The sequence below is a fragment of the Oncorhynchus clarkii genome, chromosome 10, assembly GCF_045791955.1.
Source record: "Oncorhynchus clarkii lewisi isolate Uvic-CL-2024 chromosome 10, UVic_Ocla_1.0, whole genome shotgun sequence".
Taxonomy (NCBI): Eukaryota; Metazoa; Chordata; class Actinopteri; order Salmoniformes; family Salmonidae; genus Oncorhynchus; species Oncorhynchus clarkii.
Window position 1 is genome coordinate 59150134 of NC_092156.1, and position 25939 is coordinate 59176072.

At 44.1% G+C, this 25939-nt stretch overlaps 2 protein-coding genes across 7 annotated transcripts in view; one reads left to right on the forward strand and one right to left on the reverse strand.

The window, feature by feature from the left end:
- The window catches only part of LOC139418851 (protocadherin Fat 1-like), a 101363-nt gene extending 84076 nt beyond the window's left edge, over positions 1–17287 (forward strand). For 2 of the 6 annotated variants that reach the window (XM_071168600.1, XM_071168603.1), the window contains 12 exons: positions 4730–5329; positions 5993–6215; positions 6642–6776; positions 7061–7218; positions 8699–9179; positions 9529–9682; positions 11886–11996; positions 12132–12775; positions 13302–13436; positions 15074–15133; positions 15795–15830; positions 16570–17287. In XM_071168600.1, the coding sequence (XP_071024701.1) occupies positions 4730–5329; positions 5993–6215; positions 6642–6776; positions 7061–7218; positions 8699–9179; positions 9529–9682; positions 11886–11996; positions 12132–12775; positions 13302–13436; positions 15074–15133; positions 15795–15830; positions 16570–17255 (3423 nt within the window). In that variant the 3' untranslated portion in view covers positions 17256–17287. The remainder of the gene's footprint in view (positions 1–4729; positions 5330–5992; positions 6216–6641; positions 6777–7060; positions 7219–8698; positions 9180–9528; positions 9683–11885; positions 11997–12131; positions 12776–13301; positions 13437–15073; positions 15134–15794; positions 15831–16569) is intronic. The other 4 variants (XM_071168601.1, XM_071168602.1, XM_071168604.1 and 1 more) reach the window with 2 other exon arrangements.
- Positions 17288–20045: 2758 nt separating this feature from the next.
- On the reverse strand, positions 20046–24397 carry LOC139419684 (uncharacterized). The gene is made up of 2 exons (XM_071169669.1): positions 24379–24397; positions 20046–22159 (listed from the first exon to the last, which is right to left on the reverse strand). Exon 2 carries the CDS (start codon positions 22150–22152, stop codon positions 20797–20799), a length of 1356 nt encoding a protein of 451 aa, XP_071025770.1. The 5' UTR covers positions 22153–22159; positions 24379–24397; the 3' UTR covers positions 20046–20796.
- Positions 24398–25939: the final 1542 nt, after the last annotated feature.

Genomic DNA, 25939 nt, shown 5'->3' on the forward strand with positions numbered 1-25939 from the left:
TTCTCTCCTTCTATTACTGTTTCCTTATGTTTCTCTCCTTCTATTACTGTTTCCTTATGTTTCTCTCCTTCTGTTACTGTTTCCTTCTCTTTCTCTCCTTCTATTACTGTTTCCTTCTGTTTATCTGCTTCTATTACTGTTTCCTTCTCTTTCTCTGCTTCTATTACTGTTTCCTTCTCTTTCTCTCCTTCTATTACTATTTCCTTCTCTTTCTCTCCTTCTATTACTGTTTCCTTCTGTTTCTCTCCTTCTGTTTATCTCCTTCTGTTACTGTTTCCTTATGTTTCTCTCCTTCTATTACTGTTTTCTTCTGTTTCTCTCCTTCTATTACTGTTTCCTTATGTTTCTCTCCTTCTATTACTGTTTCCTTCTGTTTCTCTCCTTCTGTTACTGTTTCCTTCTGTTTCTCTCCTTCTATTACTGTTTCCTTTTCTTTCTCTCCTTCTGTTTCTCTCCTTCTGTTCCTCTCCTTCTGTTACTGTTTTCTTCTGTTTCTCTCCTTCTATTACTGTTTCCTTCTCTTTCTCTCCTTCTGTTTCTCTCCTTCTGTTCCTCTCCTTCTGTTACTATTTTCTTCTCTTTCTCTCCTTCTATTACTGTTTCCTTCTGTTTCTCTCCTTCTGTTTCTCTCCTTCTGTTACTGTTTCCTTCTGTTTCTCTCCTTCTATTACTGTTTCCTTCTCTTTCTCTCCTTCTGTTTCTCTCCTTCTGTTTCTCTCCTTCTATTACTGTTTCCTTATGTTTCTCTCCTTCTATTACTGTTTCCTTATGTTTCTCTCCTTCTATTACTGTTTCATTCTGTTTCTCTCCTTCTATTACTGTTTCCTTCTCTTTCTCTCCTTCTATTACTGTTTCCTTCTCTTTCTCTCCTTATATTACTGTTTCCTTCTGTTTATCTCCTTCTGTTACTGTTTCCTTCTGTTTCTCTCCTTCTATTACTGTTTCCTTCTGTTTCTCTCCTTCTATTACTGTTTCCTTCTCTTTCTCTCCTTCTATTACTGTTTCTTTATCTTTCTCCTTCTAATACTGTTTCCTTCTGTTTCTCTCCTTCTATTACTGTTTCCTTCTGTTTCTCTCCTTCTATTACTGTTTCCTTCTGTTTCTCTACTTCTATTACTGTTTCCTTCTCTTTCTCTCCTTCTATTACTGTTTCCTTCTCTTTCTCTCCTTCTGTTACTGTTTCCTTCTCTTTCTCTCCTTCTATTACTGTTACCTTCTCTTTCTCTCCTTCTGTTTCTCTCCTTCTGTTACTGTTTCCTTCTGTTTCTCTCCTTCTATTACTGTTTCCTTCTGTTTCTCTCCTTCTATTACTGTTTCCTTCTCTTTCTCTCCTTCTGTTACTGTTTCCTTCTGTTTCTCTCCTTCTATTACTGTTTCCTTCTCTTTCTCTCCTTCTGTTACTGTTTCCTTCTCTTTCTCTCCTTCTGTTACTGTTTCCTTCTCTTTCTCTCCTTCTGTTCCTCTCCTTCTGTTACTGTTTCCTTCTGTTTCTCTCCTTCTATTACTGTTTCCTTCTGTTTCTCTCCTTCTATTACTGTTTCCTTCTGTTTCTCTCCTTCTATTACTGTTTCCTTCTGTTTCTCTCCTTCTGTTACTGTTTCCTTCTGTTTCTCTCCTTCTGTTACTGTTTCCTTCTGTTTCTCTCCTTCGGTTTCCTTCTCTTTCTCTCCTTCTGTTCCTCTCCTTCTATTACTGTTTCCTTCTGTTTCTCTCCTTCTGTTTCTCTCCTTCTATTACTGTTTCCTTCTGTTTCTCTCCTTCTATTTATGTTTCCTTCTCTTTCTCTCCTTCTGTTTCTCTCCTTCTGTTTCTCTCCTTCTGTTACTGTTTCCTTCTCTTTCTCTCCTTCTATTACTGTTTCCTTCTCTTTCTCTCCTTCTGTTACTGTTTCCTTCTGTTTCTCTCCTTCTATTACTGTTTCCTTATGTTTCTCTCCTTCTATTACTGTTTCCTTATGTTTCTCTCCTTCTGTTACTGTTTCCTTCTCTTTCTCTCATTCTATTACTGTTTCCTTTTGTTTCTCTCCTTCTGTTACTGTTTCCTTCTGTTTCTCTCCTTCTATTACTGTTTCCTTCTCTTTCTCTCCTTCGGTTTCTCTCCTTCTGTTCCTCTCCTTCTGTTACTGTTTCCTTCTGTTTCTCTCCTTCTATTACTGTTTCCTTCTCTTTCTCTCCTTCTGTTTCTCTCCTTCTGTTCCTCTCCTTCTGTTACTATTTCCTTCTCTTTCTCTCCTTCTATTGCTGTTTCCTTCTGTTTCTCTCCTTCTGTTTCTCTCCTTCTGTTACTGTTTCCTTCTGTTTCTCTCCTTCTATTACTGTTTCCTTCTCTTTCTCTCCTTCTGTTTCTCTCCTTCTGTTTCTCTCCTTCTATTACTGTTTCCTTATGTTTCTCTCCTTCTATTACTGTTTCCTTATGTTTCTCTCCTTCTATTACTGTTTCATTCTGTTTCTCTCCTTCTATTACTGTTTCCTTCTCTTTCTCTCCTTCTATTACTGTTTCCTTCTCTTTCTCTCCTATTACTGTTTCCTTCTGTTTATCTGCTTCTATTACTGTTCCCTTCTCTTTCTCTGCTTCTATTACTGTTTCCTTTTGTTTCTCTCCTTCTATTACTGTTTCCTTATGTTTCTCTCCTTCTGTTACTGTTTCCTTCTGTTTCTCTCCTTCTGTTTATCTCCTTCTGTTACTGTTTCCTTCTCTTTCTCTCCTTCTATTACTGTTTCCTTCTCTTTCTCTCCTTCTGTTACTATTTCCTTCTCTTTCTCTGCTTCTATTACTGTTTCCTTCTGTTTCTCTGCTTCTATTACTGTTTCCTTATGCTTCTCTCCTTCTATTACTGTTTCCTTATCTTTCTCTCCTTCTATTACTGTTTCCTTATCTTTCTCTCCTTCTATTACTGTTTCCTTCTCTTTCTCTCCTTCTATTACTGTTTCCTTCTCTTTCTCTCCTTCTATTACTGTTTCCTTCTCTTTCTCTCCTTCTATTACTGTTTCCTTCTCTTTCTCTCCTTCTATTACTGTTTCCTTCTCTTTCTCTCCTTCTATTACTGTTTCCTTCTCTTTCTCTCCTTCTATTACTGTTTCCTTCTCTTTCTCTCCTTCTATTACTGTTTCCTTCTCTTTCTCTCCTTTTATTACTGTTTCCTTCTCTTTCTCTCTTTCTATTACTGTTTCCTTCTCTTTCTCTCCTTCTATTACTGTTTCCTTCTCTTTCTCTCCTTCTATTACTGTTTCCTTCTCTTTCTCTCCTTCTATTACTGTTTCCTTCTCTTTCTCTCCTTCTATTACTGTTTCCTTCTCTTTCTCTCCTTCTATTACTGTTTCCTTCTCTTTCTCTTTCTTCCCGCTTACTGTCTCTCTCTCTCTCTCTCTCTCTCTCTCTCTCTCTCTGTATTTCTCTGTCACTCTCTCTCTTTCTCTGTATCTCTCTTTCACTCTCTGTGTATCTCTCTCTCTGTATTTCTCTTTCTTGCTCTCTTTCTCTCTCCACCCCCTCTACTCCTCCATAATACTTATACTTACCTCTCTTTCTCGCCCTTCTCTCTCACTCTGTGGAAAACAGTCTCCTCTGCAGCTGCCCACTGTGATAAACCTCTCTTAGAGACATCATAATGATGACAAGATCTATAGCGTCAAATCGAAATAATCACCATGCCTTTAAAAACAATCCCGCTGCCCTCTCTCGCACCGATTGAATGAGAGTGCAAGGCAGAATGTCTCACATGAGAGGCGTAGTGGAGAGCTCTGCAGCCAGCTCGCGTGTTGCCAGTCGGTGAACTACTGCCCTCTCTCTCTCCCCGAGGAGAAAAGGAGTAGGCGGATGAGAAAGAAGTGCGATTCCTCGACTCTGACTGATGTTCGGAACGCTGCAGATAGAAATAGATGGAATAGAGCCGAGACGTTTTCCCCCTACTCTGTCTGATGGACAATTCTATCTGTTCTACACGGTGTATTTCTCTCTTTAACGTTTGACAATCCTCCTGAACACTCAGGATTCCGTTTTTGTCCTGTGGGGTTTGGCGATGTCATTTTTGGGACAGACTCGAAATGCCACGACGCCTCTGGACGCGTAAACGCCCTTTCAAATTCAGGTCGGGTGTTTATTCGTCTGAGCACGTGGGCCCTTCAGCCGTTCTGCAGGCAGTCCTTTTGGACCTGGGTGTCGGTGGACGAGCAGATTCAGCCCCAGGAGAATGGAAGAGCGTAAGCTCCCTCTAGCGTGGGAAAGTGGAGCTGCGTACAGCCACACAGCGATTTGAATGGCAAAGAGATATGGAGCACTTTTGTTTTGTCTTGGGGTTTTTGCTGTACTCTATGTCATCTGGACATTCTCCCAAGCTCCCTTGGAAGATAAGTTAACGATGTGGCTATGATGTCGTCTAATAAACAAGCACACTGCCGTGCGGCTGGAAAAGTGATGGTCAATCCTGTGGGGATTGCGGAGTGAGAGTTGGGTCAGGCTGCGTTAACGTTATTGCCAAAATGGTGGCGGTTATTTGGGCTCATCCGTTGTTAGAAATGATGCGTTTGTTAACTCGAATGAATGGAAACGGTAAAATGGGTGAGTTGTGTCTTCGGTTTCGGAGACATTTTCTAACCGGGCCTAAGTCCTAGTCTGAGTTTCTGAGAATCACATGAAAGCTTTTAGTTGGGTCACCGCACAATTTGGGTCTCTCTCTTTTGCAACAGACGCAGAGTGTGACTCATCCCTCTCCCTTTTCTCCCTCCTCCAGGTGGCTGACAGCGGCAAGCCCCAGCTCCTCTCCACGGCCTACATCAGCATCCGGGTCATCGACGAGAGTGTCTACCCGCCCGCCGTCTTCCCGCTGGACATCTACATTTCTGTCGCCGGCGAGGAGTACCCCGGCGGCGTGCTCGGCAAAATCCACGCCACCGACCAGGACATTTACGACACGCTAACGTACCGTCTCGCACCTTCATCGTCCTCGGATAACGGCGAAGACGCTCTGTTCGCCGTCTCCGCCGCGGACGGCAAAGTCATCGCCCGGCGCCCGCTCGACGTGGGCCACTACCCGCTCAACGTCACCGTCACCGACGGGCGCTTTTCGGCGACGGCCGACGTGAACGTGCACGTGCGCCAGGCGACCCGCCAGGCGCTGGACAACTCCATCGCCGTGCGCTTCGCCGCCATCGCCCCCGAGGAGTTCGTCGGCGACTACTGGCGTACGTTCCAGCGGGCGCTGAGGAACATAGCGGGGGTGAGACGCAGCGAGGTGCAGCTGGTTAGTCTGCAGCCCTCGGAGCAGGGGACAGGAGACCTGGATGTTCTACTGGCTCTGGAGAAGTCTGGGAGTCCCTACCAGCCACAGGAGGTAAGAACCATGACCACGATAGGGGTCACAAAAAATGATCACAAAAAATCGTCTCAGAGTAGGAGTGCTGATCTAGGATCAGCTCCTCCCCCTGTCCAGATCCGTCCTGTTAATAGCGATCTGAAAGGCAAACCTGATTCTAGAACAGCACTTTATCAATATGTAGCAACGATAGTGACTGTTTCACGAGCCAATGAAGTTATAATACGGATTAATAATAACATATCTAATAATATAAGGCAATATAATGCTTGTAATCATGATGATAGTGATATTAGCTTTCTCCTAACATATAATATGGCGAACTATGTATAAATAGCTTTTTAAAATGGCTGTCTTTCTTCTACAAACATAAAAGTAAGAAAAGAAGAAAGGCAACCGCGGAAAATGACGGAATGTATTTACAGTTGTGAAATAGAATCAAAACTCTAGAATTCAACATGAAGAATAATCAAAAATGTGATCATTAGGCGGTGCACATCAAAATAACATCTAGCTACTTTAGTAGATCTCTGGTCGACGGTTGCTGGTTCCGAATTAGAGTCCCGGCAAGAGCTACCCCTGAGTTCGCCGCACTGTGTTACATTGAAATGAACATGTCCGTGGAAGGACTTCAAGTCGGATCGTTCAGTCTTTTTAACGTCTGTCCCATTGCTCCTCCAGGTGGTCTTCCGCAAGCTCAACTCGTCTGCGGCGGTCATCGAGGAAATGACGGGCGTGCGCATCGTGCGCGTGGTCAAGAAACTGTGCGCCGGCGTGGACTGCCCGCTGCGCTTCTGCGACGAGGTCATCAGCCTGGACAGGGCGACCATGTCCACCTATAGCACGGCCCGTCTCAGCTTCGTCACCCCACGACACCAGCGCACGGCTAGCTGTCAATGTGAAGGTACTGACAGACACACACACACACACACACACACACACACACACAGAGACGTACATGGGCCTAAACACACACACACGGAGACACACACAAACACACACACACACACATAGGCATAGCTGCGCATAAACAGACACACACACACACCTTTACTCCTCCCGCCCCATCACTCACAAACACACATACACATAGGCATAGATGCATATAAACAGACACACACAGACACACACGCAAAACACACACACCTTTACTCCTCCCGCCCCATCACTCACAAACACACATACACATAGGCATAGATGCATATAAACAGACACACACAAAACACACACCTTTACCCCTCCTGCCCCATCACACACAGACACACCTAAACCACCACACCCCTGACCCCATGCCATCCTGACTTCATCTTGGCTTGCGTTGTTGTTCCAGGTGGCAAATGCCCCATGGTGAACAAGCTGTGTGATGCCAGCCCCTGTCCAGAGGGCATGGAGTGTGTGGCAGACCGGAAGGAGGCCAGGTATAGCTGTGTGTGTCCAGATGGTGGCAAGCAGGGCAAGTGCTCCGGTAAGACCAGACTCACCTCTCATATTGTCTGACTCTCTCTCTTTCCCTCGCTCTCTCTCCCTATCTCCCTAGATATCTCTCTCTCTCCCTCTCTCTCTCTCTTTCTCTCTCTTTCCCTTGCTCTCTCTCCCTATCTCCCTCAATCTCTCTCTCTCCCTCTCTCTGAACCTACTGTTTGTTTGGTCTCTGTACTCACTGCCTAGTTATCAGTCTCTCCCTCCTCTATCTCTCTCCCCCGCATACTTTTCCTTACCTCTCTTTATCCCTCCCCTCCACCCTCTCAGACGGCCAGTCCCTGACGTTCAGCGGGACGGGCTATGTGAAGTACCGTTTGATGGAGAATGAGAATAAGGAGGAGATGAAGCTGTCCCTTAGGCTGAGGACCTTCTCCAGCCATGCCACCGTCATGTACGCCAAGGGCACCGACTACAGCATCCTGGAGGTGGGTCAAAGGTCAAACACCGTGTGCGTCGTGTCCATGCGAGAAAGGCGCCAGATTCTAGCTTCAGATGATAAAAGATCTCCATCCCACACCATTTCAAGTCCACCATAGTCCCCCCCCCCCTCCGGCTTGGGCATGAAATCGCTGTAAACAAACCCCTTTCTTGTCTGTGCTGTGGGTACTGTCCTATTTATTCTGAGTCTGCTGCTCCAGCTCCCAGTCTCATGCCCAATCCTCGTATTAGCCCATGTTATCCTGTGTAGGAAACGGCCTGATAAGCGCTAGCTGCCAGGACCTGCGCTCGGGGGCCACCCCGCTGTGTGCTGTTGGTCTTAGTCGGGCATTTTTCATCCTCACGTGAAAGGGCTCTGGGAATGCGGTGGTGGGCTGCATGTAAAACAACACGCAGCCGTGCTATTTGAAGGGAATGCTGGGAGGGAAGCGGAAAGCACTTTCTCACACATTCCTCTCTGTGGTACTGTCTGGTTGCCAGAGGATCAGCTATTCCCTATATAGTGCACTACTTTTTTGAGCTCTGGTGAAAAGTAGTGCACTTATACAGGGAATAGGGTGCCATTTGGGACACAGGCCTGGGGCTCCAAGGGAGTTAGCCTGAATATCACAAGACATAATGTCATACTGTGAGATGCGCTATTGGTGCAAAAGTATGTGGACAGCCCTTCAAATGAGTGGATTCGGCTGTTTCAGTCATACCCGTTGCTGGTGTATGAAATCGAGCACACCGCCATGCAATCTCCGCAGACAAACATTGGCAGTCACTTTCAACGTGGCACCGTCATAGGATGCCACCATTCCAACAAGTCAGTGTGTCAAATTTCTGCCCTGCCGGAGCGGCCCCGGTCGTCTGTAGAAATACCGCACCTCTAGACTAGATACTAGTAGTAGTAATATAGTGTTAAATATCTGTGCGTGTAGACTGTACAGTAGTCAATGGTACCAGATTGTGCTCTTCGTGGAACTTCCAATTTAACGTTCACATTATGCGTCATATACCACACCCCCTCGTGCGCTTATTGCTTAATTATGGTTGCCCCACCGTGGCTAGGTGAACATTTAGCCATATTGCTTATATTTATCCAGTCTGGTTAGATCTACAGAAGTTACTATGGTGGGTAGAGACTAACTGTTCAATCTGGACGGGGCCTAACTCTCCTTTCTCTCTCTCTCTCTCTCTCTCTGTCTCTCTGTCTCTCTGTCTCTCTCTGTCTCTGTCTCTCTGTCTCTCTCTCTCTCTCTGTGTCTCTGTCTCTCTCTCTCTCTCTCTCTCTGTCTCTCTCTGTCTCTCTCTCTGTCTCTCTCTGTCTCTCTCTCTCTCTCTCTCTCTCTCTGTCTCTGTGTCTCTCTGTCTGTCTCTCTCTGTCTCTGTGTCTCTCTGTCTGTCTCTCTCTGTCTCTCTGTCTCTGTCTGTCTCTCTCTGTCTCTCTGTCTCTGTCTGTCTGTCTCTGTCTCTGTGTGTCAGATTGTGAATGGCCGCCTGCAGTACAAGTTTGACTGCGGAAGCGGCCCGGGAATCGTCTCTGTACACAGCACCCAGGTCAACGACGGCGACTGGCACACGGTCACCCTTGAGGTGGATGGAAACTACGCCAAACTAGTCCTGGACCGCGTGCACGCCGCCTCAGGCACAGCGCCCGGTACTCTGCGCACGCTCAACCTGGACAACAGCGTCTACTTCGGCGGGCACGTGCGCCAGCACGCCTCCTCCACCGCTGGGCGCCACGGTCGCAGCTTGCCCGTCACCAATGGGCTCCGAGGCTGCGTGGAAGCCATCGTGCTCAACGGCCAAGAATTGCCGCTCAACACCAAGGCGCGTGGTGCCCACGCCGTGCTGGAGGATGTGGTGGACGTGGCGCCCGGGTGCGTGCTGGCGCCCGCCGCCGAGGGCTGCTCCAGCAACCCCTGCACCAACGGGGGCAGCTGCTCCTCACTGGCCAACGGAGGTACTGGTGTTGTGTTTATTCAAGTCGCTTAGTTATGCTCCTCAACCTAGCCTGCTTATAATCCTCAACATTGGATTATTTAAAGATAATAATTACTTTATCATCCAAATGTGTGTTTCTGAAACCCTAAGTTAAAGTATACAGCTGTAATCTTCAGTCCTCAAGCCAAACCCGTTTAACCCACAATCTGTATCCCTCAGTCTGTCCAGCGCCTCTATTCTAATCAACACAAAGACCAATTATATTTCTCCCCAGGAGCTCTGTGAACACAGACATCAAGAAATGACCTTAGAACTACAATAGAAATGCCCTACATTTTTTTCTTATGCCTTCTCTGCTATTTCCCCAGGTTACTTCTGTAAGTGCAAGGCTTCGTTCATGGGTACTCACTGTGAGATTGGCATCAGCCCATGTGCCTCCAACCCCTGCCTGTACGGGGGAACCTGCGTTCCGCGCGGCGACGACCTCTACTGCCAGTGCAGAGGGCAGTACTCAGGACAACGGTATGGATCTGTCTCAGTCATAGATATGATACTTTTATTTCCATCGTGACTGTTTAAGGGTTAAAGTTGAATTATAGATTCGGGAGCTCAGACGAGATATTTTTCCAAACTTTTGCTAAAATAGTGACAGATATAATGATGTATTACTTGTTATAAACGTGGTATAAAAGAAAATGATACCCTCTTACCAATTTCAATGTTTGGATCAAATCTATAAAAAATATATATATTCTGTTTTGGCATGTGTTGTAGAGGAAACGATCTCGGCTTATCTGCGTGTCCAAATCCATCATTCCGTAATAGTTTTTTGCTCATGTCCAGGGGTCGGTATTCTCCATCAAGTGTAAAACGTTAGCTCTCTGTTAGCTCACTCTGAAATGAACATCGATCCTGAGCTCATGTTGATGAAAACCGGAGGAGTTGATCTGTAGGAAACGGCATTGAGCATTTCCGCAGCTCTGAAATCACATGCGAACACATACAGTTGAAGTCAGACGTTTACATACACTTAGGTTGGAATCATTAAAACTCGTTTTTCAACCACTCCACAAATTTCTTGTTAACAAACTATTGTTTTGGCAAGTTGGTTAGGACATCTACTTTGTGCATGGCACAGGTAAATTGTCCACCAATTGTTTACAGACAGATTATTTCACTTATAATTCACTGTATCACAATTCCAGTGGGCCAGAAGTTTACATACACTAAGTTGACTGTGCCTTTAAACAGTTTGGAAAATTCCAGAAAATTATGTCATTGCTTTTGAGTCAATTGGAGGTGTACTTGTGGATGTATTTCAAGGCCTACCTTAAAACTCAAACTTCAAACTTGCTTGACATCATGGGAGAATCAAAAGAAATCAGCCAAGACTTCAGAAACAAAATGTAGACCCCCACAAGTCTGGTTCATCCTTGGGAGCAATTTCCAAATGCCTGAAGGTACCACGTTCATCTGTACAAACAATAGTACGCAAGTGTAAACACCATGGGACCACGCAGCCGTCATACTGCTCAGGAAGGAGACGCGTTCTGTCTCCTAGATATTAACGTACTTTGGTGCGAAATGTGCTAATCTATCCCAGAACAACAGCAAAGGACTTGTGAAGATTCTGGAGGAAACAGGTACAAAAGTATCTATATCCACAGTAAAACAAGTCCTATGCTGAAAAGGCCGCTCAGCAAGGAAGAAGCCGCTGCTCCAAAAAAAGACAGACTACGGTTTGCATCTGCACATGGGGACAAAGATGGTACTTTTTGGAGAAATGTCCTCTGGTCTGATGAAACAAAAATAGAACGGACCATCGTTATGTTTGGAGGAAAGGGGGAGGCTTGCAAGCCGAAGAACACCATCCCAACCGTGAAGCATGGGGGTGGTAGTATCATGTTGTGGGGGTGCTTTGCTGCAGGAGGGTCTGGTGCACTTCACAAAATAGATGGCACCATGAGCAAAGATTAATTATGTGGATATATTGAAGCAACATCTCAAGACATCAGTCAGGAAGTTAAAGCTTGGTTGCAAAGGGGTCTTCCAAATGGACAATGACCCCAAGCATACTTCCAAAGTTGTGGCAAAATGGCTTAAGGACAACAAAGTCAAGGTATTGGAGTGGCCATCAGAAAGCCCTGACCTCAATCCCATAGAAAATGTGTAGGCAGAACTGAAAAAGCTTGTTTTGAGCAAGGAGGCCAACAAACCTGACTCAGTTACACCAGCTCTGTCAGGAGGAATGGGCCACAATTCACCCAACTTATTGTGGGAAGCTTGTGGAAGGCTACTCAAAACGTTTGACCCAAGTTAAACAATTTGAAGGCAATGCCGCCAAATACTAATTGAGTGTATGTAAACTTCTGGCCCCCTGGGAATGTGATGAAAGAAATTAAAGCTGAAATAAATCATTCTCTCTACTATTATTCTGACATTTCACATTCTTAAAATAAACTGGTAATTCTAAGTCACCGAAGACGGGGCATTTTTAGAAGGATTAAATGTCAGGAATTGTGAAAAGCTGAGTTTAAATGTAGTTGGCTAAGGTGTATGTAAACTTTCGACTTCAACTGTAGATAATTCTCTATAAAATGATGTATGTTTTGTGTTCTTAGTATTTAAGATATTAGGATTAAGCATCGGATCAGTGACTGTTACTGTTATTTCTCATTACTCTTTGGTCTAGGCTGCTGTATTGAATATTTATTTTCCACTACAGGTGCCAGGTGGGGCCATACTGCACAGACAACCCCTGTAAAAACAGTGGGAAGTGCATTGACAGTCTGGATGGTCCTGTGTGTGAGTGTGAACAGGGATTCCAGGGTGACAGGTATGTGTGCGCAAAGGTTTGCCGTCTTACTTCTCAAAGCTACTGTTTTTCCAGTAGTAGATTTTCCAAACTACTATCTTTTACTGTTAATGTGCTACTCTCTTCTAATCCTCCCTGTCCTTTGTCGCGGTGCAGGTGCCTCAGTGATGTGGACGAGTGCCTGAAGAACCCGTGCGCCAATGGCGGCCAATGCCAGAACACCTACGGCTCGTACTCCTGCAACTGCTCCCTGGGCAACATCGGGCGGCTATGCGAACTCCGCTCCGAAGTCCGCAACGAGTTCGTCTCCACCTCCTGGAACATCGGTCTTGAAGAAGTCATCGGTATTGTCGTCTTTGTGGCCTCCATTTTCCTCCTGGTCGTCCTCTTCGTGGTCATCCGCAAGAGGGCGTGCCGAAGAAAGTCCAAGTCTGACGACGACAAGCGCAGCCCGGGAGGCTTAGGAGCGCCGCACTCCTTCCTCCAGCGACCCTACTTTGACGCGAAGCTTTGTAAGAACATTTACTCTGACATTCCGCCGCAGGTGCCTGTTCGGCCCAGCTCGTACACACCCAGCATCCCCAGCGACTCACGCAACAACCTGGACCGCAACTCGTTCGAGGGCTCGGCCATCCCCGAGCACCCCGAGTTCAGCACGTTCAACCCGGACACGATGCACGGACACCGCAAGACGGTGGCCGTGTGCAGCGTGGCGCCCAACCTGCCTCCGCCGCCGCCCTCCAACTCGGTCTCCGACAGCGACTCCATTCAGAAGCCCAGCTGGGACTACGAATATGATGGTAAAGCTCCTTTACTTAAGTCCATATCTTTATTGTTGATTCATATTTGTAGTTTCCCTGCTCTAGATTTTTTTAGGCTCGTTGGTCGCATCATTCATGGGGTGTCCGATAGGGGTGGGCCGATATATATTATTAAATCAACTATCGTGATATTTGACATCGACGATAAATCGTGAAGAGCCAGACGGTATATCGTAATATGCAAGACGATACTATTTTTGAACTTTACAAATCAAAACTGTGCAGTTTGATCAGTTAGGCTGTATCAACAGGTCTAAATGAATTATCGAAGCCTCATTTTTTTTTTCGCCATACTCAGATTATTTAATGAGAATGTGACTATGTTATAAATAAGGACATCGTATTTACAGTCTGGAATGATCTATTTAGTCATTATCTCCCAACCCTAGTGTCCAAACCTAAAACAAAAGTACAAAAACCAAAAATGTAGCAAATCCCTTCCGGAAATACTACTTCACCAACTTACATCTTTGTTTGTCTGTGTGCATGTGCTTCTGTACTCTAGCTAAGGTAGTAGACTTGGATCACTGTTTGACCAAGAAGCCAGTGGAGGACAGTGCCTGTCACTACAACACCAGGGGCAGTATGTCTGAGGTCCAGTCCCTCAGCTCCTTCCAGTCCGAGTCCTGTGACGATAACGGTATGTATCTGAACAGAAATGGTCAACCTTGCCAGTTTAGGAATAAATGTCCTAATACATTGACTAGATTTATTTATACCCGAAGTGAACCAAGGAAGTTTGGTCGTCTTACACACCCATATTTGTACTTAACGTATATATTAAAATGTAGTTTTCCTTTGGTCTTATCGACCCATATTTGTTCTTAATATAGATCTAAATATGTCATTTTAATTTGGTTGGATAGTTTCTGAATTCTGAAGCGCTACATCAGTCTCTTGCATGTTTGCAGTGGAAAGCACACGTGGGGATGCTTGTGGAAAAGTCGTCTGGTTCTTGTACGACTGCAGTTCTTTGTAGAGTGGCCCCTTGGCTGTAGTTGACTTGTATACATGCTACGTGCTAATCATCTCTCTTTGCGTGCCGTGATTGGCTGCAACGGTGACTCTCTGGGGTCATGTGTTTTTTCTCTCTCCCTCTTTGCTGCGGGGCTTCAGTTCCCATTTGGATCAAATCGGTTCACAGACCCAGAACACGGTTTTAACTAGGGGTCAGCGTGTAAGTCCTCAATCACCTCGGTACAGAAGGAAGCGATCAAAGAGAACATTTTTGCTATATTCTCTAAGGCATAAAAAAACTCTCTCTTTCTGTTCTCTCTCGCACTCTAATCAACCCTAGTCGCAAAACAGGCTTGCTTGTACAGGCTTCCCCGCTGAAGTGGCAAGAGGGGAAATTAGCATTAGCCAGCAAATTAGCATTAGCCAAGGAAGTTAGCAAATTAGCATTAGCCAAGGAAGTTAGCAAATTAGCATCATAACATGATTTTAAGTTATTTACTTGCATGTCCCTTTTTTGTTTGTCTCTCTTTTTGCATGTGTTTCTTTTTAAACAAAATCTAGCCACGGATGCATGTTTGAGGAAGACAGTGAAGAGCATTAAGCAAGGGTATAAAGTACAGTACATATGATGGTTCTTCTCCCATATCTGCACTCATTTCACGTTGGGTTGTAGGGAATGTGTTTGCCATCAATCACCACAACCTTCATCTGTACTTACCCTTAACCTCACTGTGAAAACCTGCAGGATTTCTGATACATTGATCTAATGTATTTATCATAGATATCTTTACAGTATATCTATATAGAAAATATTTCAACTTCTTTGTGAAGTATTATTTAGTTTTGACTGTATTTGGACAAAATATAGTCTTAGCTATTTTAGGGCTGGAAAGGCATTTTTATCCTTGAGAATTTCTCTGATCCTTCCTTCCATACTGTCAATGGCACCCCTGTATGTTGTTGCTGTGTGTTCTCTTGCACAAAGACCAAACTCCCTCTCCACCGTGTCCCGTTCCACCTCCGTGTTGTGACCATTGAAAACCACAAACATCCAAATGTAGACGTCCTTCAATATCATGCAGTCAGTCTTACCCTCCTGTCTTCCCTTCGTCCTACCCCCCCCACCAACCCAAAAACTCCATACGTTTCGGAGCGACACAGGGAAAATAAACGTTTTTGTAGGGAAACGTTTCTCGAACGTTGATTTGACGTTTCCCCAGCAAACGTGCACTTCCATTTTGTGTTTGGTTTCTTTTTCCAAATCATTTGTACTAATGTCAAACCTCTCCTCATCTGCTCCTTTCCCTTACCTTTCACAAGCCTCCATAGTGACGGTAATCCACCTTGTCAACTCTGTTATTGACTCGGTGGAAGGAGAAGGTACTTTCTTTTTTACTATTATCACCTCAATCAATACTTGTTAGCCATCTGTGGTGTTTCTGTGTGGTTGCGTTCCGTAGTTTCCAGACCTGGGTTTGAATACTATTTGACATCTTTCAAGTACTTAGAGTGTTTGCACATTTAAAAAAAAACACATTTCTATTGGTTCCATTGCAACAGGCAAGCTCAATCAAGCACAGTTTAAGTATTTTAAATGATTTTGAATACTCCAGGACCTTGAGTATTCCAGGACCTTGAAATCCAGGTCTGGTAATTTTGTTCTCTGTCCTCGGTGTCAGGATGATGAGTTAGGCCTCGGAGATGCCATTTCCTTATCCAATGACATGCCTCATCTCATTGTCATCCAAATTATTGCCATTTGAATCGCGCTGCCTAATTTGAATCTCAAAATTGAAATGTCTCACACGATTGGCCAATTAACCGAGCAGCAAAGGTTTCATTTTCATTAATTTCCCTCGCCCCTCGGTTGACTGTTTAAGAAAATGGCACGACTGTTGTCTGTATTGTAAGTCTGTATCTTCGCTCAGAGCAGTAGATGTTTTTTTTCTTAATGTTTCATTCTTGTTCTGGGCTTCTCTCTCTCAGGTTCTTAAAATGACTTTTTCTCCCTCTCTCCTCTCCCTTCTTGCCTCGTCTAAAGAGTCTTTTTTGGCTCATGATCTCAAGAACCCAAGAGGTGACTATTTTGTCATTTGTTTGCCTGAATCCCAGTGGTCCCCCCCCACCCCACTTACTGTCAACCAACAAAACAATCCCATGCATGACAGAGATGCTGTGAGGAAATACGACTGGAAATGTTTAAGCACTGTTTGGTCGAAACAATATCATATCGATAGTTATCGACTAAACATGGAAACTGTCTCATTTTGTCACAGTACTTCAATTCAAATCCCTCACGTAGACCCTAAAATGTGTTTTGTGTCCCCCCTTTTCCCAGTAACTATAACTGTCCCACGTTGAATGAAGTTATTCATATCTCTTTTTGACGTCTGATACTAAAAAAAACTGGAGCCTTTTTTTAAAGAAACTGTTTGAAACAGTGCTTTGAAAATCACTAATCGTATTCACCCCCATTTTGAAATGATCTCCGCACAAACCACTCCATAAAAGCAATAACAACAAAAAAGTGTCTGTTTCAAGTGTACCACATCTTAAGGTATTATTTGTTTATACTACGTGTGTGTACCAGTTTGTATTTGCAAAGAATGTGTGTGCGTTTTCTGATTTTTGCGTATATTTTTTTTACGAATCCAACTTAATGTGTTGGTGTGTCGTGGCAATCGCATGGTGTGGGCATTAACATGCTGCTGTTGTGTAAATGTACGTAATCTGATCTGTGCGAGTGTGTGTGCTATGATTGAGGCTTAGGGTGGTGGCACCTGTGGTGTCTAATTATTTGCATCCTTGTCTAACAGGCTACCACTGGGACACATCTGATTGGATGCCAAGTGTTCAACTTCCTGGAATCCAGGAGTTCCCCCAGTATGAGGTTGTGGAGTCCCCGACCCCCCTGTACAGTGACCCGAACGCCATCGATACTGACTACTACCCCGGCGGCTACGACATCGAGAGCGACTTCCCGCCGCCTCCCGAGGACTTCCTCGCCCACGAGGACCTGCCCCCGCCGCCGCTGCCCGAGTATGGCGACCGCTACGACACCCTGGAACCACCCCGGAGGGACCTGGCGCCTCCTGGCAGCCCGGGTTCGAGTTTGTCCTCTGGTGTACGCCACCGCCCACCACTGCCCCAGCTCTATAGCCTTAACCAGTACCTACCACACCACCAGTATCCCAGCGACGCTGAGGGTAGCCCGGGCTGTGGCGGCTCCACGGCCGCCACCACCACCCCAGCCTCCACCATGGGCGGCGCCAGCAGCTACCGGGGCGGCTACCCCATGGGGTACGAGCGGGGGGACTTTGAGGCGCCGGCGCTGGACAACATGTCCATGTCCCTGTACACGTCCACGGCCTCCTGCTCGGACATGTCGGCGTGCTGCGAGGAGTCAGAAGTTATGTTGAGCGACTATGAGAGCGGTGACGAGGGACACTTTGAGCGGCTGGCCATCCCCGCACTGGACTCCCAACAGCACACTGAAGTCTGACACTGGATCCAAACAAAAGTGCCTGAACCCCCCCCCCCCCCCCCCCCCCCCCACCCATCTCTACCTTATGTTAACCCCCTCTGCCTGTGTATGTACACACTACAATGACACACAACACAAAGCGACACTGACACAGACACAGACACATGTACACACTTATACATACACACACAGAGCAATGAATTTGTTCACGTAAACAGGGGTTGCTGGGACTGGTCTTACTCTGAAGGCTGCTTGGCTGGGTGGCGGTGTCTTCAAGGAGATATCATTTAACAGCACTGGACCCCATAGCCTCCTCTATCTACTCAGTCCAACTCCTGCAGTACTGGAAAAATACCCGTGTTTGAGTTGGCTGTGCGATTGCTTTAAGTAAATGTCAATTATGCACAAGAAATGTCTTGACGAAAAACTACATTGATGTACAACTACGAAGAAAAAAGAAAACCATTGACAACAACGATCATGATAGATAAAACACACACTACAAGGTGATATCTGTATTTGTAGAGGTAAAACCGTGCAAACTGATTTTTGATACAAATCCTCGTTCATTTTCGATGTAAATTTAAATGTACAGTTTTGATTTCAAGGTTTACTAGGTTTTGTAGATATTTTATGCTTTTATTTACCCCCCCCCCCCCCCCCCCCCCAAAAAAAAAACACGTTAAATGGTGTGCTACATTATCAGCCTTACTGTTCCTTCATTCACAAGAAGAAAAAACTGAAACTTGTTTTAAAAAAAAAGAAAAGAAAGAAGAGCTCAGCTTTTCCAAAAACACCATGTATCCGTTGAAAGTTGATCGTCTCCTGCTCATTTCAAAAAGGGTCTTCGATGAGCGACTGCATATTCTTGTGTTGTTCTATTTTTTATTTGTTTGTTTGTAAATGGCGACTTTGGAACCTCCTTTATTTTTCCACCACGAAAATGGGACCCGACTATATTTATAGTGCAAAGTTATCCATAGACACTTGACTTTTTCAGACGTCTATGTGGGTGTGAGCAGTACTATGGTCTTGTTAAGGTTTTTATTGAATACTGCCACTAGCTCACGCTTTCCTACTGGCAATAAATTATTCATAAAAAATAGTTTGGGTGCCTTGTGTCTTTTATTTGCTGCCGGTGTTTCAAGTATTTAATTTAATTCAATACAACTTTATTCATCCAACTTTATTTAGGGGCAATTAAGTAAAATAAGTCTGGGTAAACATCAAAGTCAACTGTAGAAATATCATGTGTATAACATACATTTTTTTTCCCCAAGTCAATTGTTTTGCAATGATGGATGAAATCGATTGCCAATCAGCTTCTCATCTTTAACAAGTGATCTCAATAACAAAACCGTTGAGAGTTCTGATGGATAAACGTCCCTTTTTGGAAGTTAAATATCGTCAAGCTCGAAAGTGTAAAGACAGTTGAAATGCAAGTCTAATGTGCAAGTTAAAGGCGTCATCATCCTGCGACACGACTGCATACTTACAATATTTCGTCATTCATCAACCTTTACATTATAAACGATTACACCGCCTTACGCCTCAATCAAAGCACACACACACACTGCACAGATCAGATTAGGTTCCGTACAGTTACACCACCATATTCATGTTAAAAACTCACACAGTGCAATTGTCACAACGCACCAACACACCCAAGTCGCAAGAGCAAGCTGGAGTTGATTTTGTGATGAGCTGGAATCGAATCGACTCGAATGCAAAAAGGAGCAAAGAGTAGAGTACTGTAAGTACAAGTTGAATCATGGATTTGTGATTTAACCTAAATGTGTGATTCTATTTCAGTTCATCTCATTTATTTTGGTTATCATTTGTTCCCTTTCAAGGTTTAATGACTGCTTTTTCCTCACTGTATTTATACAGCATTGAAACAAGCCTTCACTCCAAGAAACGTGCTTCCATCAGATTTATATTTATACACATAATATTCAGATGAACCAGATGAATTCTGTCTCATATATGAACTGTCTCATATATGTACAACCACCCAAGTATAACCCTTTTTAGTGTAGAGCTGTAGACTGTTGTCGAAGCCTCAAATCTGAACAGGCATCTATCTACCCATTGGCATCGTCAAACTCAGGACCCCTACAGATTTCCTCCTCTGGATAGCTGAACCACCATGGTTTACTTGTGAGGAGCCTGACCTGAAGACCGGGGTTTGAGGTCACCCAAGTGTCAGAGATGCCATTGGCTGTGGAGACTGAGGTAGATGTCGTCTTGAGTCTGACCGTTGTTGTCTTTCAAAAGTGTCCCCTTCACCCCCAAGTCCAAAACCTTCTGCGATAGGACGCTCCATCTAATTCTGGAATTCCCCCACCCTAAAAGTATTGACCTCAATCAACATCCTCATGGGTTTTCGCACCCTGAGGTCTCCTTATGACTGTATTCCTTGGCTTCACTGTGCATTTATGCAAAGCACTGTTTGTGTTCATTTTGAATCCTGCTTAAACCAGAAATTCTAGCATATTTAGATTTCAGATCTGTCTAATAAGGTCGACGTGAATCTCAAAGGTACTTGTCTGATCGTAATCCGTATTTGGCTGATTGCACTCAAATGGAAGGTGCAGTGTAGTAAATATATGGTCGATTCTCAACAAATCTAACAACAATCCTGTCTCGATTACGCTCCGTGTCGCCTATTATTCTGGAATGGTCTTGAGTGACAAAATCAGGAAATTGCCTATCCTGCATTGTGTAGTCAGACAGTGTGATAGGCCGATACAGTGACGCCTATTCCCCGTTACCATGTTAACATTAGAAACTGAGTCGCATTACATATTTGTTACCACCCATAAACGAGGTTTGTTTATTCAAATTCAGAATGTTTGCGTTAACAAATGAACAGATCCCTGTTAATCATGCTATTTCAGATTAGTTTTAACTTGGTATAATGCTAATGTTTATTGCAAAAAAACAGTGATTACATTGCTGCTTCAGGTCATGGACCTTAAGCATTGGTCTTAACAGACGTAACTATTTATTTCATAAACAGATCATCTGGGGAATTCACACTCCCCACGTGCAGCACTATATAAAAACAGTCAAGCTACAATTGCACCACTATATAGAAAACTTGAAAACTACATTTCTTATAAGCATTACAGGTATTTAAAGATCAATTGGAAATGCAGGTGTATTGTAAAAGTTGAATGCGTCATACCTCAACATGACTGCATACTGATTCACGTATTTTTGCAACGTTCAGTTATTCATCAACTTAACACTATGAACATGTTAATCATAGATATAGCTTACTTAGTACAGTTGATTACTATTTAATTATACTTTGAGAATTATGTCAGAATTATTCATGAGACAAGGGTGCCAAAGAAAAATAAGTGATTTGTGATCAGACTCGAGGCTCAAATTCATGTTTCCTCGAAATAGTACATTTCAGTATTGTCTTGATTAAAGTTACATAACCACAATGACTCAACAGTTGAATACATTTTTATATAAAAATGTGCTTCAAAGACCCCAACATCATCATGGCATAAACATTCTCAACATTTCATCAAGGGCTTGGTTTTTAGGGTTGACTTTCCCAGGCTACCGTACGTGCTACTTCGTTGTATTTCGACAGCATGAATCGGGCCTGGGCACCTGGAGAAGTGGCCATACTGGACTCATGAACATAGACATCATATTCAGGTATCTCATCTGAGGGAGTGTCTTTGGTAAAATACACTGCCCACTGGAAGGTTTGGTACTCCTTGTTGCTGACACTGTTCGCAGAGTAGTACCCTACCCACGCGTAATAAAACACGTCCTTCCAGTCAGTGAAGGACTTCTTCACAAACAGTCGAGCGCAGGCGTAGCCATTTTTTGTGTAGAGCTGCAGACTGGCATCGTAGCCTTTCATGATGACAGGAATCAAACTGTCCGCATCATCAAACTCGGCACCACGCCAGACTTCCCTTTCGGTCGTGTCCCAGGGAGATTTTTTGAGGACCCTGACCTGAAGACCGGGATTGAGGGCCACGAAAATGTCAGAGGTTCCGGACGTGTCGTTGCCGACGGGGGACTCGGCTAGTTTGGTCGTGCTAGCATCATCCTTGAAAAGCCCCACAACCATGTAACGGTCCATGATGGACTTTGGTAGGTTGCTCCAACTCATTTTCAGGTAGCCGTTCGCAGCTGGTTTGACGTCAAGCCTCAGCGGGTGACAATCGTCCTCAGTCTTCATTTCCACCATCTGAAGCCTTTGGAATCGGATAGACTTCACATAACAGACCTGGAATTCAGGTGACGGGCACGTTTGGTAGCCAGCTTGCCCCAGAAATGCCTCCAAACCGCCCAATGTGTCGTTCCTCCAATGGACCCGTAACATCTGGATTTCTCGTAAGAGGTTGAAGCTAATGGTGTACGTGTGATTTGGATGGAAGGAATTTGCTTGGTTGACATTGAGTGGACAAAGTTCAGTGACCAAGACCTCGTCCAACCTGAACTGATTTGACCCTTCTGCCTGGACAACCCTGACTATGATCGTGTCCCTATTTCTGTTGCCAGATTTCAGTGAGTTGTAGTAGTTTTCAGTGACATACTCAGGCAAGGCCCATGAGTTAGCTTTACTGATATCCCCCACTGCGTAGTAAGCTTGGCTCTTCGGATCGGTCAGAGCTGGGAGGAAACTGTCGTTACTATCGAAGTAACCAAAGCCATAGTCACCTCTGGCTGGATCGAAATGGGTTTGGATGATGTCGTGGTTGATGTCGATCTCTGATTGGTCAACAAACCAGTAAAGCAGATAGAGACCATGTCGTGGGTAGATGTTGCCGTACCATATGTCTCTCAGATCCCTGATTGAATCAATGGTCGGAAATGAAGAGGCAGGGAACAGAAACAGTAGGAAGACGGAACCGCAGAGTAAGGTGTGCGATGCCATGATCAACCTGAGAGTGAGTGAGAGAGCACGCAAAATATCAACATTAGATATTGAATATTTATATTTATACAACTACAGTGCATTCGGAAAGTATTCCAATTTTGAAAAACTTTACGGCCTCATTCTAAAATTCATTAAATCGTTTTTTTACTTCCTCAATCTACACACAATACCCCATAATGAGAAAGTAGAAACAGGTTTTTAGACATTTTTGCACATTTATTAAAAAAAAACTAAACTAAAATATCATAGTTTAGGTTTTACAGTACATAAGTATTCCGACCCTTTACTCAGTACTTTGTTAAAGCACCCTTGGCAGTGATTACAGCCTCGAGTATTCATGGGTATGACGTTACATGCTTCGCACACCTGTATTTGGGGAGTTTCTCCCATTCTTCTCTCTCAAGTTCTGTCAGGTTGGATGGGGAGCTGCACAGATATGTTCAGGTCTCTCCAGAGATGTTCGATTGGATCCAAGTCTGGGCTCTGTCTGGGCGACTCAAGGACATTCAGAGATTTGTCCCAAAGCCACTCCTGCTTTGTCTTGGCTGTGTGATTAGGGTCGTTGTCCTGTTGGAAGGTGAACCTTCCTGAGCGCTCTGGAGCAGGTTTTCATCAAGGATCTCACTGTACTTTGCTCCGTTCATCTTTCCCTCGATCCTGACTAGTCTCTTAGTACCTGCCACTGAAAAACATCCCCACAGCATGTTGCTGCCACCACCATGCTTCACCGTAGGGATGGTGCCAGATTTCCTCCAGACATGACGCATGACAATCAGGCCAAAGAGTTCAATCTTGGTTTCATCAGACCAGAGAATCTTGTTTCTCATGGTCTGAGAGTCTATACTCCAAGCGGGCTGTCATGTGTCTTTTACTGAGGAGTGGCTTCCATCTGGCCACTCTACCATAAAGCCCTGATTGGTGGAATGCTGCAGAGGTTGTCATTCTGTATTTTTATTTTTTTTATTTACCCCGGCCAAACCCTAACCCGGACGACGCTTGTCCAATTGTGTGCCACCTTATGGGACTCCCAATCACAGCCGGTTGTGATACATCCTGGAATTGAACCAGGGTCTGTAGTGATGCCTCTAGCACTGAGATGCATTGCTTTAGACCACTGTGCCACTCGGGAGCCCCAAGGTTCTCACATCTCCACAGAATAACTCTGGAGCTCTGTCAGAGTGACCATCAGGTTCTTGAACACCTCCCTGACCAAGGCCCTTCACCCCCGATTGCTCAGTTTGGCCGAGCGGCCCGCTCTAGGAAGAGTCTTGGTGGTTCCAAAATTCTTCCATTTAAGAAATATGGAGGCCACTCTGTTCTTGGGGACCTTCAATGCTGCATATTTTTTTTGGTACCGTTCCCCAGATCTGTGTCTTGACACAATCTTGTCTCGGAGCTCTACGGACAGTTCCTTCAACCTCATGGCTTGGTTTTTACTCTGACATGCACTGTCAACTGCGGGACCTTACATAGACAGGTGTGTGCCTTTTCAAAACATGTCCAATCAATTACATTAACCACAAGTGGACTCCAATCAAGTTGTCGAAACATCTCAAGGATGATCAATGGAAACAGGATGCAGCTGAGCTCATTTTCGATTCTCATAGCAAAGGGTCTGAATACCTATTTCTGTTTTTTATTTTTTATTAATTAGCAAACATTTATGGGGTGTTGTATAGATTGAGGAGGATTTATTTTTTAAAATGTAATCTATTTTAGAATAAGGCTGTAAAGTCAAGGGTTCTGAATACTTTCCGAATGCATCTGTTTCAACCAAAGTTACTTGCCAAAGAGCATGATAAAGCATGACGTATAAATCTTGAAATGGCTACAACCTCTTTCCTAAATCAGTATATCAAAAAGACGTCAACAGTTTTGTGTACCGTTTCTCTTAAAGCGTTACAGCTTCTACTTATACATACATTTTACATACTTTCAAATACAGCAATCACGTAACAATAATACATTACAGAACATAAGCTCTTTAAATGAGCCCCTTACCTGCTCTTTAAGCTCTATAAACGAGCCTCTTACCTGCTCTTTAAGCTCTATAAATGAGCCTCTTACCTGCTCTTTAAGCTCTTTAAATGAGCCTCTTACCTGCTCCTTAAATGAGCCTCTTACCTGCTCCTTAAGCTCTTTAAATTAGCCTCTTACCTGCTCTGTAAGCTCTTTAAATGAGCCTCTTACCTGCTCTTTAAGCTCTTTAAATGAGCCTCTTACCTGCTCTTTAAGCTCTCCGCAGTGTATCTTGTTACTGAGAGATTTGGTGTATTTATATGCATCAATATCCATTGTGCAAACACGTCTATGGCCACTCCCTTTGGTTAATATTTACAGGTGCTTGCGTCTCAAACTGTACATATTGACCAATGATAAAGAGTGCTTGTATTTCTTTTTCGGACTTCCTCCAGACATGAGAGGTTTTGATAGAACTCGGCCCATATCAATGAGGAAATTGGGTTAATCAGTTGGGGTACTTCTCTTTGCAATGACCAGGAAGGTTGGAATTTAACCACAGATTGAAATGCACCCAAACCTCTTTGCTGGAATGACTTGTGTTTTCAGTCAGAACCATTATCGATCCTGAGCTTTTTAGTCCCTTCAGCTATCCTCAACCCCTCCCATCTATCTCCGTAGACCAACCATGTGCCATATATTTTTCAACTGTGCTGTGATGTTTCACAAAAGTTCTGAACCTTTCTAAATCGCATAGTATCAGATAGTAAAGTAGCCCTTTACACGTGTATCCTTATACTGGTTGAAAATGGCAGATTTGGACACTGATAACCTCCTGAATGGCTGCACGGTAACATGCTGGCTGCACGGTAACATGCTATACCTGACGCAAGAGCTCGGGGTCTCCGATTCAACAGCTCTGTATGGATTTTGACTTGCAGCCGTCATAAACTTGGGCACCGCACGCAACAAGAAGTTGCCCTCATCTCTCCCGCTAATTACTCCCAGGTGATTTTATTTGAACAACTTTTCATCAGGCATCCATATCGCAGGTGGGGGTGGTAGGTGCTATATATATGGGCAATACTCAGTGATATCACTTCCTGACACAGGAGGTAAAAATATAGAACATACAGTATGTTCATAATAACATTTAATGTATCAAAATGCATGACCTTACACAAGAAATGTGATCAATATTTACAGTAATATATATACAGTGGGGCAAAAAAGTATTTAGTCAGCCACCAATTGTGCAAGTTCTCCCACTTAAAAAGATGAGAGAGGCCTGTAAATTTTCATCATGGGTACACTTCAACTTTGACAGACAAAATGAGAAAAAAAATCCAGAAAATGTTGTTTTTTTTGTTAAAAATCGCGCAACATTTCAACGTCCTGCTACTCATGCCAGGAATATAGTATATGCATATGATTAGTATGTGTGGATAGAAAACACTCTGAAGTTTATAAAACTGGTTAAATCATGTCTGTGACTATAACAGAACGCGTTTAGTAGGAAAAATCCCAAGGAAAACTGTTCACAAAAAAAAACCAAAAATATCCCTCCGCCAGTCTCTGTATTGTCCTTGGCAAGGGAAAATAGATAGGGCCCTGTTTACAATGCCTACAGCTTCCACACGATGTCGCCAGTACTGACGATTTTAAATTAATCCTTGGTAACATGAGGAATAGGCACTTCCTGTTGTCGAGCACACCACAGGAAGTAATGAAAGAGAGAATGTGGACCATGATTTCAAAACGTGCTGCTATTGAATACAGATCGCCCCGTGATCAATTTGATCGATTATTAACATTTACTAATACC